This window comes from Meriones unguiculatus, chromosome 16 (genome assembly GCF_030254825.1).
Source record: "Meriones unguiculatus strain TT.TT164.6M chromosome 16, Bangor_MerUng_6.1, whole genome shotgun sequence".
NCBI lineage: Eukaryota > Metazoa > Chordata > Mammalia > Rodentia > Muridae > Meriones > Meriones unguiculatus.
In genome coordinates, this window is record NC_083363.1 from 9,746,661 (window position 1) to 9,759,927 (window position 13,267).

General features: G+C 47.2%; 1 protein-coding gene across 7 annotated transcripts in view; it reads left to right on the forward strand.

Annotated features, from left to right (window-relative positions):
- The window catches only part of Pcnt (pericentrin), a 96,209-nt gene that overhangs the window by 26,975 nt on the left and 55,967 nt on the right, over window positions 1-13,267 (forward strand). For 6 of the 7 annotated variants that reach the window (XM_021652507.2, XM_021652508.2, XM_021652506.2 and 3 more), the window contains 4 exons: window positions 383-947; window positions 2,318-2,524; window positions 11,494-11,645; window positions 12,827-12,978. In XM_021652507.2, coding sequence (XP_021508182.1) covers window positions 383-947; window positions 2,318-2,524; window positions 11,494-11,645; window positions 12,827-12,978 — 1,076 coding nt within the window. The remainder of the gene's footprint in view (window positions 1-382; window positions 948-2,317; window positions 2,525-11,493; window positions 11,646-12,826; window positions 12,979-13,267) is intronic. The other variant, XM_060369323.1, reaches the window with a different exon arrangement.

The following is a 13,267-nucleotide window of genomic DNA, read 5'->3' on the forward strand; positions in this document are numbered from 1 at the left end:
AATTCTGGTGTCAAGAATTCTGACCTGTCAAGCCTGCGTTTAAGGTTCTTCCTGTAGGGATATGTCTGCACTCAGTTTGAGGTACTTCCTTTAGGGCTGTGTGTGTTTCACTTTGAGGTCCTTTCTGTAGGGATGTGTGTGCACTTTCCCCATGGGTGCTCGGTCTCCTCCATAATCTTAAGAACTGTTGTCTCTGTGGCTCTTAGAGGTAATTGCCTTTGAGTTACTCAGGCCTCATATGGCTCTTGAGTTTGTCCTAGGGAAGGTTCAAATGCAGGATCCAGGCAGCTCCCCGTGGGAAGTGTATCATGTGTCTCAGAGGGGCTGAGTACAGTTCAGTCATGTGCCCAATTGCCTGTGTTCTCCTTGAGTGTTGTCTCAGGTTTTTGGAAGAGCGAAAAGAGATCATGGAGAAGTTTGCCAAGGAGCAGGATGCCTTTCTCCGAGATGCCCAGGAAAAGCACACCCATGAGCTCCAGCTCCTGCAGCAGGGACACCAGCAGCAGCTCCTGGCTCTGAGGATGGAGCTTGAGACCAAGCACCACTCTGAGCTCGCCCGACAGCTCGCCTCCCTGGAGAGCAAGCAGCAGGTGCTTCTTGAGGCTCACGCGGCCGAACTGCAGGTAAAACACAGTGCTGAAATGAGTGCTTTGGAAAAGCAACACCTGTCAAATCTGAATGCGTTGGAATCCTGTTACTTGGCCGATGTTCAGACTATCCGGAACGAGCACAGAAGGGCTTTGGAGCTCTTGCGAGCGGAGCTTGAGGAACAGCTACAGAAAAAGGACTCATCTCACAAAGAGATTTTGGCACATGAGTTGGAAAAACTTACACTGAAACACGCTGAGGAGCTTCAGTCTGCAAGAAATAGCCTGAGAATCCAAACGGGTGCCAAGCACACACAGAACGTGAAAGCCCTGGCCACTGACTCGCCTGGTACACACCAGGTGAGATGCAGGGCCCCTGGCTGTGACTCAGGGCAAGTCTCCCCACTACTCATGCATTGGCCACCTGTTAACATGTGTCTGGCCATTTGTGGACGTGAATCCGTGTGTCTTATTAGCACATCTGAATGTGTCTGCTCATCATGTACCTATGTCTCTTGTGCCTGGGTGTGCCTCTTTGTGTATATGTGTAAGTTCTCTGTGTTGGCATGTATGTGTCTGTATGTTGTGTATATGTATGTGTATATCTGTGCCTCACAGATGGTTGATAGCAGTGGTGATTTATGGTCTCATTGTAGATGATAGATAACAGTTATTTAGGGTTGTTTAGGGCTCACATAAGTATTGATAGGTCTTGAGAGGTTTTAGGAGCTCCCTGAGGCCAGCCTGAGCCCTCCTATGAGCAGGAGATGGATCTCATTTCTGTGTTGTACATGCAAAGCCTTGGTTCCCTTTTTATTGCCATTTCCTGAAAGTCAATGCTTTTTTTTTTTTTTTCTTGAATGAAGAGCAGAGACGCGATGGCCCTCTTTTGGCTGGTACTTCAAGTTTCTTATCTGGAGAAGGAATTCCTGGCAAACTCACAGTTGGCTCACAGCTATTCACAGGACCCAGGAGCCTGTGATCGTGAATAAGCCAAATCTAACTCAGAACCACTTAGCATGTGTTCTGCTTCCTCTGCCCTTCTCAGAGGGTGGGTTCTGTCTTCCTGCCATGGCTTAGGCTGTTCTGTGGTACTTCATGGAGCAGCCTGGATGCCTGCCCTAAGTGGTGTACCTGGCCTGATGTCTCGATTGCCCTAGAGGGCGGAGCTTCTCTGTTTCTCTGGACTGGTTTGGATGTTGCTGGGAGCTCTTAACTCAGTCCTGTTCTCTGGAGCTGATCTTAATAGACTTCTAGTCACTTGACCCAAACCAGTACAAGTTAAGGGACTAGACCTTGTTCGCTGTCCACAGATCTGAAACTGTAGGTCATCTTGATTCATTTAATTTAAAGAAAATTAAGTTCTGGGCTGGAGGCATGGCTCAGCACTTACTGCTCTTTCAGAGGATCCCAGTTCGGTTCCCAGCACCCATGTCAGACGGCTCACAGCTGCCTGTGACTCCAGCTCCAGGGGAGTCAACACCTCACAGACACACACACCATTAAAAATCAAATTTAATGAAAAATAATAGAAGTACATCTTAAATTTAATTCTAAGATGATATTCTAAAAGCAGACCACACACAAATACTTATTTTAAACCATGGCTGAACTTTATTGGTGGCCCAATTCAATTATAAGAAGCATTTGGAATGTTTACCACTTCTTGCACTTATACTTCTTGGGATGAGGAAATGTGGGCTGGACACCTGTGGAAACTCTCTTGGCAGGAGGAACTGGCCACGGCTCTCCACAGCCAGAGGCACCTGCTAGAAGAGGGTGGAAATGCAGCTTTGGACAGCGTGGGTGCCAAGGGCCTACTGCCCCAGGCTGTACCTCATGAGCTGGGAGACCTACACACCACTGAACTACAGAAGCCGCAAGCAGACTTAGCCAAACCTCAGGAGCTGCAGGCATCGCAGGACCAGGCAGCACAGGTAAGCATTGCCACGTGTAGCCACAAGGGGTAACACTTCTGGGGATGGTGCCTCACCAGGGCAAGCAGTTGATGAGCACAGTCCAGCTACTGGCCATGGGTGCTGGGGTCTCTGCTTCCACTCAGCTCAGTGGGGAGCAGTGTTTTGTTTTGTTTAGTTTTTCATGTGTATGTGTGTGTGTGTGTGTGTGTGTGTTTGTATTCATGTGTGTACACTTGAAGAGTGTGTGTGTGTTTGTGTAGGCCAGAGGTTGGCTGTCAAATGTCTTCCTCCTTCACACCATCTTTTTTTTCTTTTACTCTCTCATATGTTACATCCTGACCGCAGTTTCTCCTCCCTCCATTCCCCAGTCCCTCTCCCTCCACTTCCCTTTTCCCCAAGATCTACTCCTCATTTGAAAAAAAGAAGCAGACCTCACAGAAATAGCCACCAATTGTGGCCTAACATGTCACAATTAAACTGGGCACAAACCCTCATATCAAGTCCGAACAATGCAACCCAGTAGGAGGAAAAGGGTCCCAAGCGCAGGCAAAAGAATCAGAGACAACCCTACTGCCCACTGTTGGAATTCCCATGAGAACACCAGGCTACCAAGGCATATGCAGAGGACCTAGCTCAGACCCACATAGGGTCCACATTTGTCACTTCAGTCTCTGTGAGCCCCCTGAGTCCTGCTTAGTTGATTCTGGGGGCTGGATCACTCCATCTTACTCATTGAAGTTGAGTCTCTCACCTGAAGCTAGAACTCACTGTTTCAGCTCGTGTGGATGCCAGGATGCCCTGAGGACCCACCTCTGCCTTCTGTGTACGGGGGTGTTGTGGCGTAATATATTTATATTTGATTTATCTTTTAAGCAGCAGTTATTCCTAAACAGCTGTATAACCAGATCACCATATAGAGACTAAGATTTATTTAATTAACCTAGAGCACAGTGCTGGGCAATAGTTACTCCATCTTAAACCTCCAAGCCCGCAGAGTTTCCTACCATTCAGATTCACCCATTATACTTGTTTTTAGTCATATCTTAGGTCCAGTTCATTCCTCCATGTGGATTTAAGACCTCCTCCAGATTCTCCTCTACTCCTCCCTCCTGCTTCCTTCCTCTTCCTCCCACTCTGGACCAGGATGTCTCACCATATCCTCTCCATTGCTCAGCATTGTGGCTGGTTGTTTAATTGACAATATAGAGAACAAATGGTGGCATGTTTACACAAACTTGAGACAGGTGATGCTTAGAATAAGCATCACAATGCAATGTCTGGATTGAAACCAGATAGTAGGGGAGAGAAATCAGCATTTGAATGAACAAGGGTAAATTGTATATATTCCAAAAGAACATTATACCAACACAGGGGTTATAGGCAAGCCCTCTCGCTCTTATGTGGTACAGTGGATTTGAACTCTTGTCCTCACAATTAATATAAGTACTCTACCTGCTGAGCCATCATCTCCCCTGACTTAACAAAGGATTTAAGTGCCCGCTCACAAAGACAGGACACAAGTGGGCATCAGTAGAACCGCTGATTCCATGTAGAATGAATAGAGGATGCAATGGAGCAAGCTGCTGTGTGTGACTGTGACCGGTGACACAGTACAAGTGAACACACTAGGAAATCTGTACACACATTATAGCTTCTTCAAAATATATTTCCTATGTCTTGTCACATCACATGGCTTTTTGACTTGAAGTCTAACAAGCAACAGGAACCCTCCTTGGACTTGTGACAGGAGGGGCCTGGCTCATCTGTGTGGCCCCTTTCTACATCTGTGTAAAAAATTGTTCCTCTCCCAGAATGTAATACACTAAGAGGTCCTCACTCTGTTAGGTCCAGTCCTGCCTGCTGGGCCTGTACACATAGACCCATGTGTGCACACATGTGCACACTGCACATACATGTGTACGCATACACACACAGAACATTCTGTGTTCTGTGCCTGTGGGCTAGAACACCCCCTGAAGTCACCTGAGGACTCCTGAAGCTCACCTGGTTGGGTGTTCTTAGACTGCAAAGGCTGCTGTTTCATGGTCGTCTGGGACTGGAAAGAGAAGAGCCCGGTTGCCCCAGAGTAACTGGGTGTTTCTATGAAATACGTGCCAGTGTACTGACCTAATTTATTTTTATAAATACTGTCTCTTGAGATGCTTTTTGAAAACAAGGGTATAGGTCAGAGTGGTAAAGGGCTGCTGGTTATGCTTTCAGAGGACCTGAGTCTGATTGCTAGCATGCACGTGGAAATTGACAGTTGTCTGGAACTCCAGTCTCCGGGGGATCCGACACCCTCTTTTGGCCTCCACAGGCACCAGGCACACAAGTGATGCACAGACATATATGCAAGCAAAACTCCTATTATACATAAATTACAACCAATAACATTTATTAAAAAATAAAACCTGAAGAATGCTGAGAGTGGAACAAGGAGGAACACACCAATTGGCTATCTAACACCGAGTGGTCATCTCTGAGAACATAAAATATATACACATATGTATATGTGTGTGTGTATTACACATACCGAGTAGGTTGTATATATATGAAATATATATATGTAAGAGAAATTAATGAGAAAAGAGGCCATAACTTTAAAAGAGAGCAAGGAGGGCTATATAGGAGAGTTTGGAGGGAAGAAAAGGTTGGGGGAAATGACATAATCTTAAAAAAATAAAAGAAATAATTAAAAAAAAACTTAAAAATTCAATTATGAACCAACCATAGTGGCACATGCCTTTAATCCCAGCACTCACTGGGCAAAGACAAGCAGGTATCTTGAGTTAAAGGCCAATCTGGTCACTTAGCTCCAGGCCAGCCAGGGCTATATAGAGAGATCCTATTTCAAAAACAAACAAAAATTATTATGAAGAAGCATAAAAATAAGGCTACAATAATCTATTTTGTATCTGTTAGATAAAGCCCTTAAATTTGCCTGTGTTTGCTAGATTAATAGTTCATAGTTAGACAAGGTTATAAAAGTAAAAGGAAGACTGAAAGTGAGACCTGCTCCCTGCTGTTCATTTACAAATCTGGGTGTTGGTGTGTGGAACCTGCTCAAGGTGCAGCTCTGCGGGGTTGCTGTAAAGTGGCAGGTGGTACTGAGGTGTGGGACCCAGCAGAGCCTGATTTGGAGGGCAGCCTTGTAGTTAGCCCGGCCACATGCTGTGCTTTCTAGATTGAGAGCCGCCGTTGCTCCTGTCTTGAGGTGCTGTCCTGAGCTGCCAGTGTGCTAAGCCAGTGTCTTTGTAGTGATTTGCTATCCCCTTTCCAATGGTAGCTTTTACCTTTCCTCTGTGTCACAATACACGGAATATGTTTTCTGGTTTTCCATGCTTGTCCTGGGTGGTGATGAGTATTGGACACGTTTATGGCAACACTGTCCAGTGCTTGGGGCATCTGTGGCTACACTGTGGAGTGCTCGGCAGTATCTGTAGTGATGCTGTTTGGTGTTGAGGTGTCTGATCATTTCTAGGTATGGCGTAGCTTTGCTCCTCTGTCTCCTTGCCTGGGGATGGGCACAAGTGATGCCTTTTCATGTGGGTGCTTGGTACAGCTGACTTCAAAGAAGAGCAATTGGGCTGTGATGGTGTAGGGCTGCTTGTTGATGTACTTTTAAAAAACCTATTTTATTGGGGTTCTCATGCCTCTTTTCCCCTACTCCCCAATCCCTTCCAACACCGCAATGCCAGGTAGGAGAGAAGGAAGGTTAGTGGGGAAAGAGGCCGTATTTCTCTTTAGCTGTTTCCTGCTGGTTAGGGTCCTTGGGTTCCTTGGGGCAAGTCCAGTCTTCATTGTCAGAATATCTCCAACTTCTTGTCAAACCACAACAGAAACCAGGAGCAGCAGGGCGAAGCAGCAGCCTTGTACTTTGTGGGAGTGCGCCCTGGCCTCTCTGGGGGCTCTGGCATTTATACAGCTGGCAAAATCACGCCCCTGTCAGAGCCAGCACAAGGCAAGTAGTCTGCTATCGTGGACAATCTGAAACAGCCTCACACTTGGGATTAAACAAAAACATGTTTACATAATATAACTGAGTTTTTAAAGAAACCAAAACTCCTACTACGGCTGCTGCTACTTTGCTATTTTATGTCAACTTAAAAATTACTGTTTTGAGGGTAGTGGTGGCACACGCCTTTGATCCCAGTGCTCGGGAGGCGGGTCTCTGAGTTTGAGGCCATCCTGGTCTGCAGAGCAAGTTCCAGGACATCCACAGCTACTTCCCCAGAGAAACCCTGTCTTGAGAAAACAAACCAGCAACAATGATTACATTTTCATGTATTTCTGTATGTGTCTGTATGATATTTTTGGCATGGAGGTCGGACCACAAATTCCAAAAGCCCACGCTCTCCTTCCGCCCTGTGGGTTTCAAGGATTGACTCAGATTGTCAGTTTGTACAACAAACACTTTTGCTCACCAAGCCATTTGGTAAGCCCTTGTGTTAACATGGGTACTTTTTTGAGGGACAGGGGGAGGGGGTGGTAGATTTCAATATATAAAATATTGAACAACTTAATAAACCTTTAATCCTACTGCACAGGAGTAGCAGTAGGTGTGCCAGTGGCCCCAGTTTAACTTCTCCACAACCCATGCTGATCCAAAGCAACAGGTTTTTCCTTCATCTCATCCCATTTCTAGCTTAAACAACCCTGCCTCTTTTGGGCTGTGGTAATTGTATAAATCAGGATCTGCACAGGGCCTTGTGTGCGCCGGGTCTTTTTAATTCTCATTCCCGTGATGATGAGCCTTTTACCCTTTGCCCTGGATCCTTGTGGGCAGGTCTGTAAGCGTAACCAGTCTTGTCACGTGGTTGGACTTGCCTTTGCTGTGAGAGTTTCCTCCAGCGTCTTCTTGGGCTCTGACAGACTTTTCAGAGAGCCTGTCAGGGTGCTCTCCAGGATTGCAGTGTCCCAAAATAGCAGGGACGTACTGTCCCTGCTGTCCTCCATGCTCGGCTGAGCCACAAATATCTTGCACCTGTCTGGAGAGCAGAGCCTCTTGTCAGCAGGCTCGCTTCGGACCGCTCATAGTCGGGCGGGGTGCTCTGCACAGTTCCACCCTTTGGAGTTTGGTTGTGAAAAATACTCTCTGAAAACGTAAGCTTACTTTCTTTTCCATAGAACTGTGTGTCCCATGAAGCAGTATCCCTGCTATTGGCCCTGAGTAAGGACTGTGGTCCAGAAGGGGCTGCAGTGACCAGTGGAGGTTATACAGCGCTGTGTCGTATTTTCTTGTGTAAAAGCCAAACCTGTTTGTAGGCTAAAGAGACCTGTAGTCAGTTTTACGTAGTTTGAATGTTTGTGCTTCGCCACCTTCATTCTAAGTGGTGTTCCTGGTGCACTTTCTCTCTCTTTTGTTCCTTCCCAGGCATATTTGTTCTATTTTATACAGACTCAGCTGGATGTAGTACTTTTCTGTATTTTTGTGGGTGCTTAGAGAAATCTAAGAGTAACTTTCAAAAAACATTTCCTGAAAGACTGATTTTTTTTTTTTAGGGTATGCTTGTGTGTGTATGTGTGCACATGCGTGAGCCTTCCTGTGTCACATGTGTATGGTATCTGTGGAGGCCAGAGAGGGTTTTGAATCCTCAGGAACTGGAGTTGCAATCTGGGAGCTAAACTCAGGTCTTCTAGTTCAGCAAGTGCTCTAAGTGCTGAGTCATCTCTCCTGCCCCCCAAAATCTCTTTTTTTATATTGATCACACCTGGTCAGATTAGCTTTGTGAGTGTCGTGGAGTCCTGTGAGATTCCGGCCACAGGCCTGTGAAGCCGCCTCACCGGCTCCTGAACCTGTGGAATTCTCCCCGTTTGTCCTGCTGAAGGCTTCCCTAGGGTGGACAGTCCGCTCCGCACGATGATTCTGCTGTCTGGTGGGAGGCTGGGCTGCCCGCTTTGTGCTTGCTTCCCTTGGAATACACACATCCTTGTATACACATAAGGTATTATGTGCTTCTGTCAAGTGCCTTGAAGTCCTTCCTGAGACAGGGACCATGAAGGCTGTAGTGAGCCATGCCGCTGGCTAGCCATGTCGGCCCTGCAGCTCTGCTGGAAGGCAGAGGGCCCAGTGATAGTCAGCCTGTGTGGACCTGGGTTCAGTAATGGGATCCTACGGGAGACCGTGCTGTTTTCTCTGTTCATGCTCAGTGACAAGAACCAAGAGCTACCAGCTGAATACAGGTGAACACAGTCTGGTGGGCTCACCTGTCCGACTGCAGAAGAACTCTAAAAACAACCCTCAAAAAAAAACCAATTTTCTCCCTTTTTTGAAGATTTATTTTCATTCACATTGTATTTATCAATATACATAAATATGTAAATACAACTTTTGCAGTCTGTATAATGTTGTACAAACACACACATACACACACACACACACACACACACACACACCTACCTTTATTCTGTGAGCCATCTGAACTTACTGGTAACATGCCAGGGCCAGTGCCAGATAGTGTGTTGAGCATGATAGCATGTCCTCGTTTCTGTATCTCTTGCCCGTCTGCCGTGCACTGGTCGCTGGGACCCGTGGCGGTTCTGTGACTCTCGGCCCTGTGGCGGTTAAATGCTAGAGGCGCTGTCTGCACTCTACATCCTGTTGTAGTGCGGTGGGATCAGGGCAGCGGTCTGTTGGCCATCAACAGTTCAAAGGAGCATAGTCCCAACTACAGAGACCTCACCTGCCGGGAGGCTGACTGACCTGGTGGTGACTGCACAGGAAGCTGAGTGGCCAACAGCGCAAGCAAAGCCTAGGGGGCGGCTTTGGGGACAGCCTGATCCAAACCTGTGGGGCCATGTGAGGGATCAATGGCCTTTCAAGTATTCTACAGAGGCATAATTTACATGTTGCTGAAAAACACTTCATTTTGTCAAAAATACTGAGAATAGCAAACCCCAAAGGTTAGAGATATGCCACTTTAAGATCTGTATACATACACACGCATACACACACATACCACACGTACACACAAATTCAGCAAAAAGAACTGCTTTGGGTATAGAAGACTGAGGTAGGAGGATCTCAAGTTCAAAGCCAGCCTCCACTGCATCGTGAGATCCTGTCTCAAGAGGTAGAGGAGAGGCAGTTAGAAGGACATGTTAAATTCCAAGCTAAGAAACTGTAACAGCGATGTAGCGGTCCACCTTTGGTAAGTGGTGATCAGAGCTCGTTGGGCATGTGTGATGAAGGCTAAGGGGGAAGGACTGTGCATGAGTACCTGCAGTGCCTGGACCCAGAGCAGGTGTGTGTGCTGTCCCCTGGCTTCGAGCACTAAGAGAAACCACCTGCCATTGAGATGCGCGTATTGCTCAGTGCCATTCCCAGCTAAGGGAGGGACAGCTGTAACTTCAGGCAAACCACATCCTGAAGCAGCAGCTGGAACACTGCACTTCTGCCTTACGTGGGTGCTTCTGCCCGTGTAGGAGATAGTTCCCTGTGCTGGGAGCATTCATGTTGGGCTGTTCATTTTCTGCCTCTCGATCATTGTTTTCTCTCTTGAAACCTAACTTTCCTATCTGAATTTATGTATTAGCCTGCCCCATCCATTGGTTTTATGGAGTCTGTATTTGTGTGGTCTCTCCACTGACACTGCCTACAGTCAGCTTCTGTGGCCTGTAGTAAGTTGATACAGAATTACACTCCTTCTTAGTCTGGTCCGCTTTCCTTCTGCCCTACCTTCCTTCGTTTCTTTTTAAAGGCTGTGTGTATGTTTGTGTGCAGGTGTGTGCACAGCGGCTAGATGATGTTAAATGCCCTCTTCTATCACTCTCTACCTGTTGTTTTGAGGGAGACTCTCTACTTGGACCTGAGCGCATGTCTTCGCAGCTAGACTGGAAGCCAACAGGTCCCTCAATCCTGTCTCTAACCCTCTTGAAGCTGGGTTTATGGCAGGTTGTTCAGGACAGCCGGTTGTTACATGTGCTGGGATCTGAACTCGAGTCCTCACAATTGCCCAGATGCTCAGAAGTGCTGAGGATGTCCTGTCTAACGTTTGTGCTTTCTAGGTCATTGACTTCTCAAGGGCCGTTGGCCCAGCTGTGACCCGCTGTAGCACTTTCATGTCATGGGTAGGTACGCACCCAGCTTGGCCGCTCTACTTGGAGGCCACTGTGTTCAGCTCCTTGTCTCTTTCCCTGACCTGGAGGATGTCGGCACGTCACCAGCTGATACGGATGTGGACATGGGTTGCTGGGTGGAGGGGTGCTTCTGTCTGAACAGACAAACATACTTGCCTTGTTCTGCCTGGTGTCTCACAGGCATGTGTGGGAATCGTGGTCTCCTTTGCACTTCTCTCTGTCATTTGGAAGATGCCCCTGTCCATGTAAGCAGACCCTCCGACTCCTGGAAATCCTGTGTCACTGGATTAAGGGTGCTGTGGCTGGCTATCTTTCCTGTGTAAGCTAAGCTACTCAGGTGGCTGGGATCCATGGCACATGGGAAGCCCACACAGCCAGCAACAGGAAAGCTGGTCTGCCTGCTGCCTGAATGTCTGGGACACTGAGCCTCCCGGGGCTTTGTTTGTCGGTCTTTGGTTTTGTTGAGTCAGTGTCTGTATAGTCCTGGCTGTCTCAGAACTAACTAGACTGAGCTGGCCTCAGACTCAGAGATCCTCCTGAGCGCTGGGATCCGAGGTGTGCGCCACCACTCCAGGCTTGCCTCCGGCTTTGAAGAGAAACACGTAGGAAGGGTTTGTGTCTGCATGGTGACTAATTCAATTTTGAATGACTAGGTACATGGATTTTTATTTTGAATTAGTATTTGTGATATGGATCTGCCCTTTCATTTCACTAGTAACAAGGACAAGTAGAAATTTATTATATACTTTTTAGGTAAGTAATAAATGATGAAGAAAAACAGTATTTTCACCTTTAATCACCCTCGTGCTCACCATTTGTCATTTTTTTATTAAATGTAATACAAAAACTGTGATGGAACTTTCCAGCAGTAATTGTTTAAACTGGGCTTTGTCATGTCCTCTTAACAGCTGAAAGGTCAGGTCTTCTTGCTGAGTCGGGAGGTCGAAGAGTGCCGAGAGGAGCTGGAGAGGCTGCAGCAGAGGAGGGAGCGGGAGAACCAGGAGGGCGCCACTCTCATCTCCATGCTCAGGGCTGATGTGGACCAGGCTCAGAGCGAAGGGTGGGTGCCCAGCTGCACTGCATTACGCTGCTTCTTCTCGAGGCCCACTGCTCCTGCTCTGGGCTTCCGAGCGGGTTGACACCCAGGGCTTGGAGACACCAGCCGTGATGTTCTCTGAATACCTGACTTTCACAGCCCTTCCAATTCTCTTTTAATTTTTTACAATTTATTCACTTTTTATCCCAGCTATAGCCTCCTCCCTGGTCCCCTCCCAGTCCTGCCCTTCCTCCCTCTTCTCCCATGCTCCTCCCCCAGTCCACTGATAGGGAGGTCCTCTTCCCCTTCCCTCTGACCCCAGGTCTCATCAGGACTGGCTGCATTGTCTTCCTCTGTGGCCTGGTAAGGTTGCCCCTCCCCCCCCCCCAAGGGGAAAGTGATCAAAGAGTCAGCCACTGAGTTCATGCCAGAGACAGCCCTTGTTCCCCTTATTAGGAACCCACTTGGAGACTGAGCTGCCATGGGCTACATCTGTGCAGGGGTTCTACCTTATCTCCATGAATGGTCTTTGGTTAGAGTATCAGTCTCAAAAAAGACTCCTTGGCCCAGAATTTTGGTTCGGTTGCCAACCCTATATCTGACAGAGGGCTAATATCTAGAATAGATAAAGAACTCAAGAAGTTAAACAGCAACAAATCAAGTAATCCAATTAAAAATGGGTTACAGAGCTAAACAGAATTCTCAATAGAGGAATATTAAATGGCAGAAAAACACTTAAATGTTCAATGTCCTTAGTCATTAAGGAAATGTAAATCTAAACGACCCTGAGATTTCACCTTATACCCATCAGAATGGCTAAGATCAAAAATTCAAGTGACAATTCATGCTGGAGAGGATGTGGAGAAAGGGAAACCCTCCTCCATTGCAGATGGGAATGTAAACTTGTACAGCCACTTTGGAAATCAATCTGGTACTTTCTCAGATCATCGAATTTTACCAAAGAGTAGCAAATTCCATTGTTTTATTAAGTCCTATTGTGTTCCCTGTAATTAACACCCTGCCCACACATAAAAGAGCAGTTTGCTGCTTGATAGGCCTTTCTTGTGTTAGCTTAGTGTCAGGGTCAGAGAATGGTGACCTTTGAGCTATTGTCTTTCGCCTCTACTTGACATTTGTACTGTGTGTTTAGCATTTTGGGAGGGCCAAGAACCGATCTGATGACAGGCAGTTGTTTCCTATCTTAGGAAAGCACTCCGAAACTCCCTGAGGAGACTGCTTGATTTGTTCGGAGAAACACTGAAGGCAGCTGTGACCCTAAAGAGCCGAATCAATGAGCGTGCAGGGCTCCTCCTGGACCATGTGGATGCTACAGACACAAGTGATGCCCCCTTAGCAGGTGCGTGCAGTGAGATGGGTTGCGTTTTAGGGTCTTTTATATTGGGAAGAGCTCTCACTATGTTGAGAATGCTCCCAGGAGTTTTGTTCCCTGTCAGCTCCCATACTCTGGGGAGGGCAAGGGCCTGGCCTAGTTAAAATTATCTGGTACTCAGGGTTGGTTGCTGTTTTTCTGAGGAGCTGGGTCGTCTCTGCCCCTCACCACACACTCCCCCCACCCCCACCCCTGCACACACACTCCAGATCAGGTGTAACTGGGTGATGACCTTGCTGAGTGAAGATTTTGTATA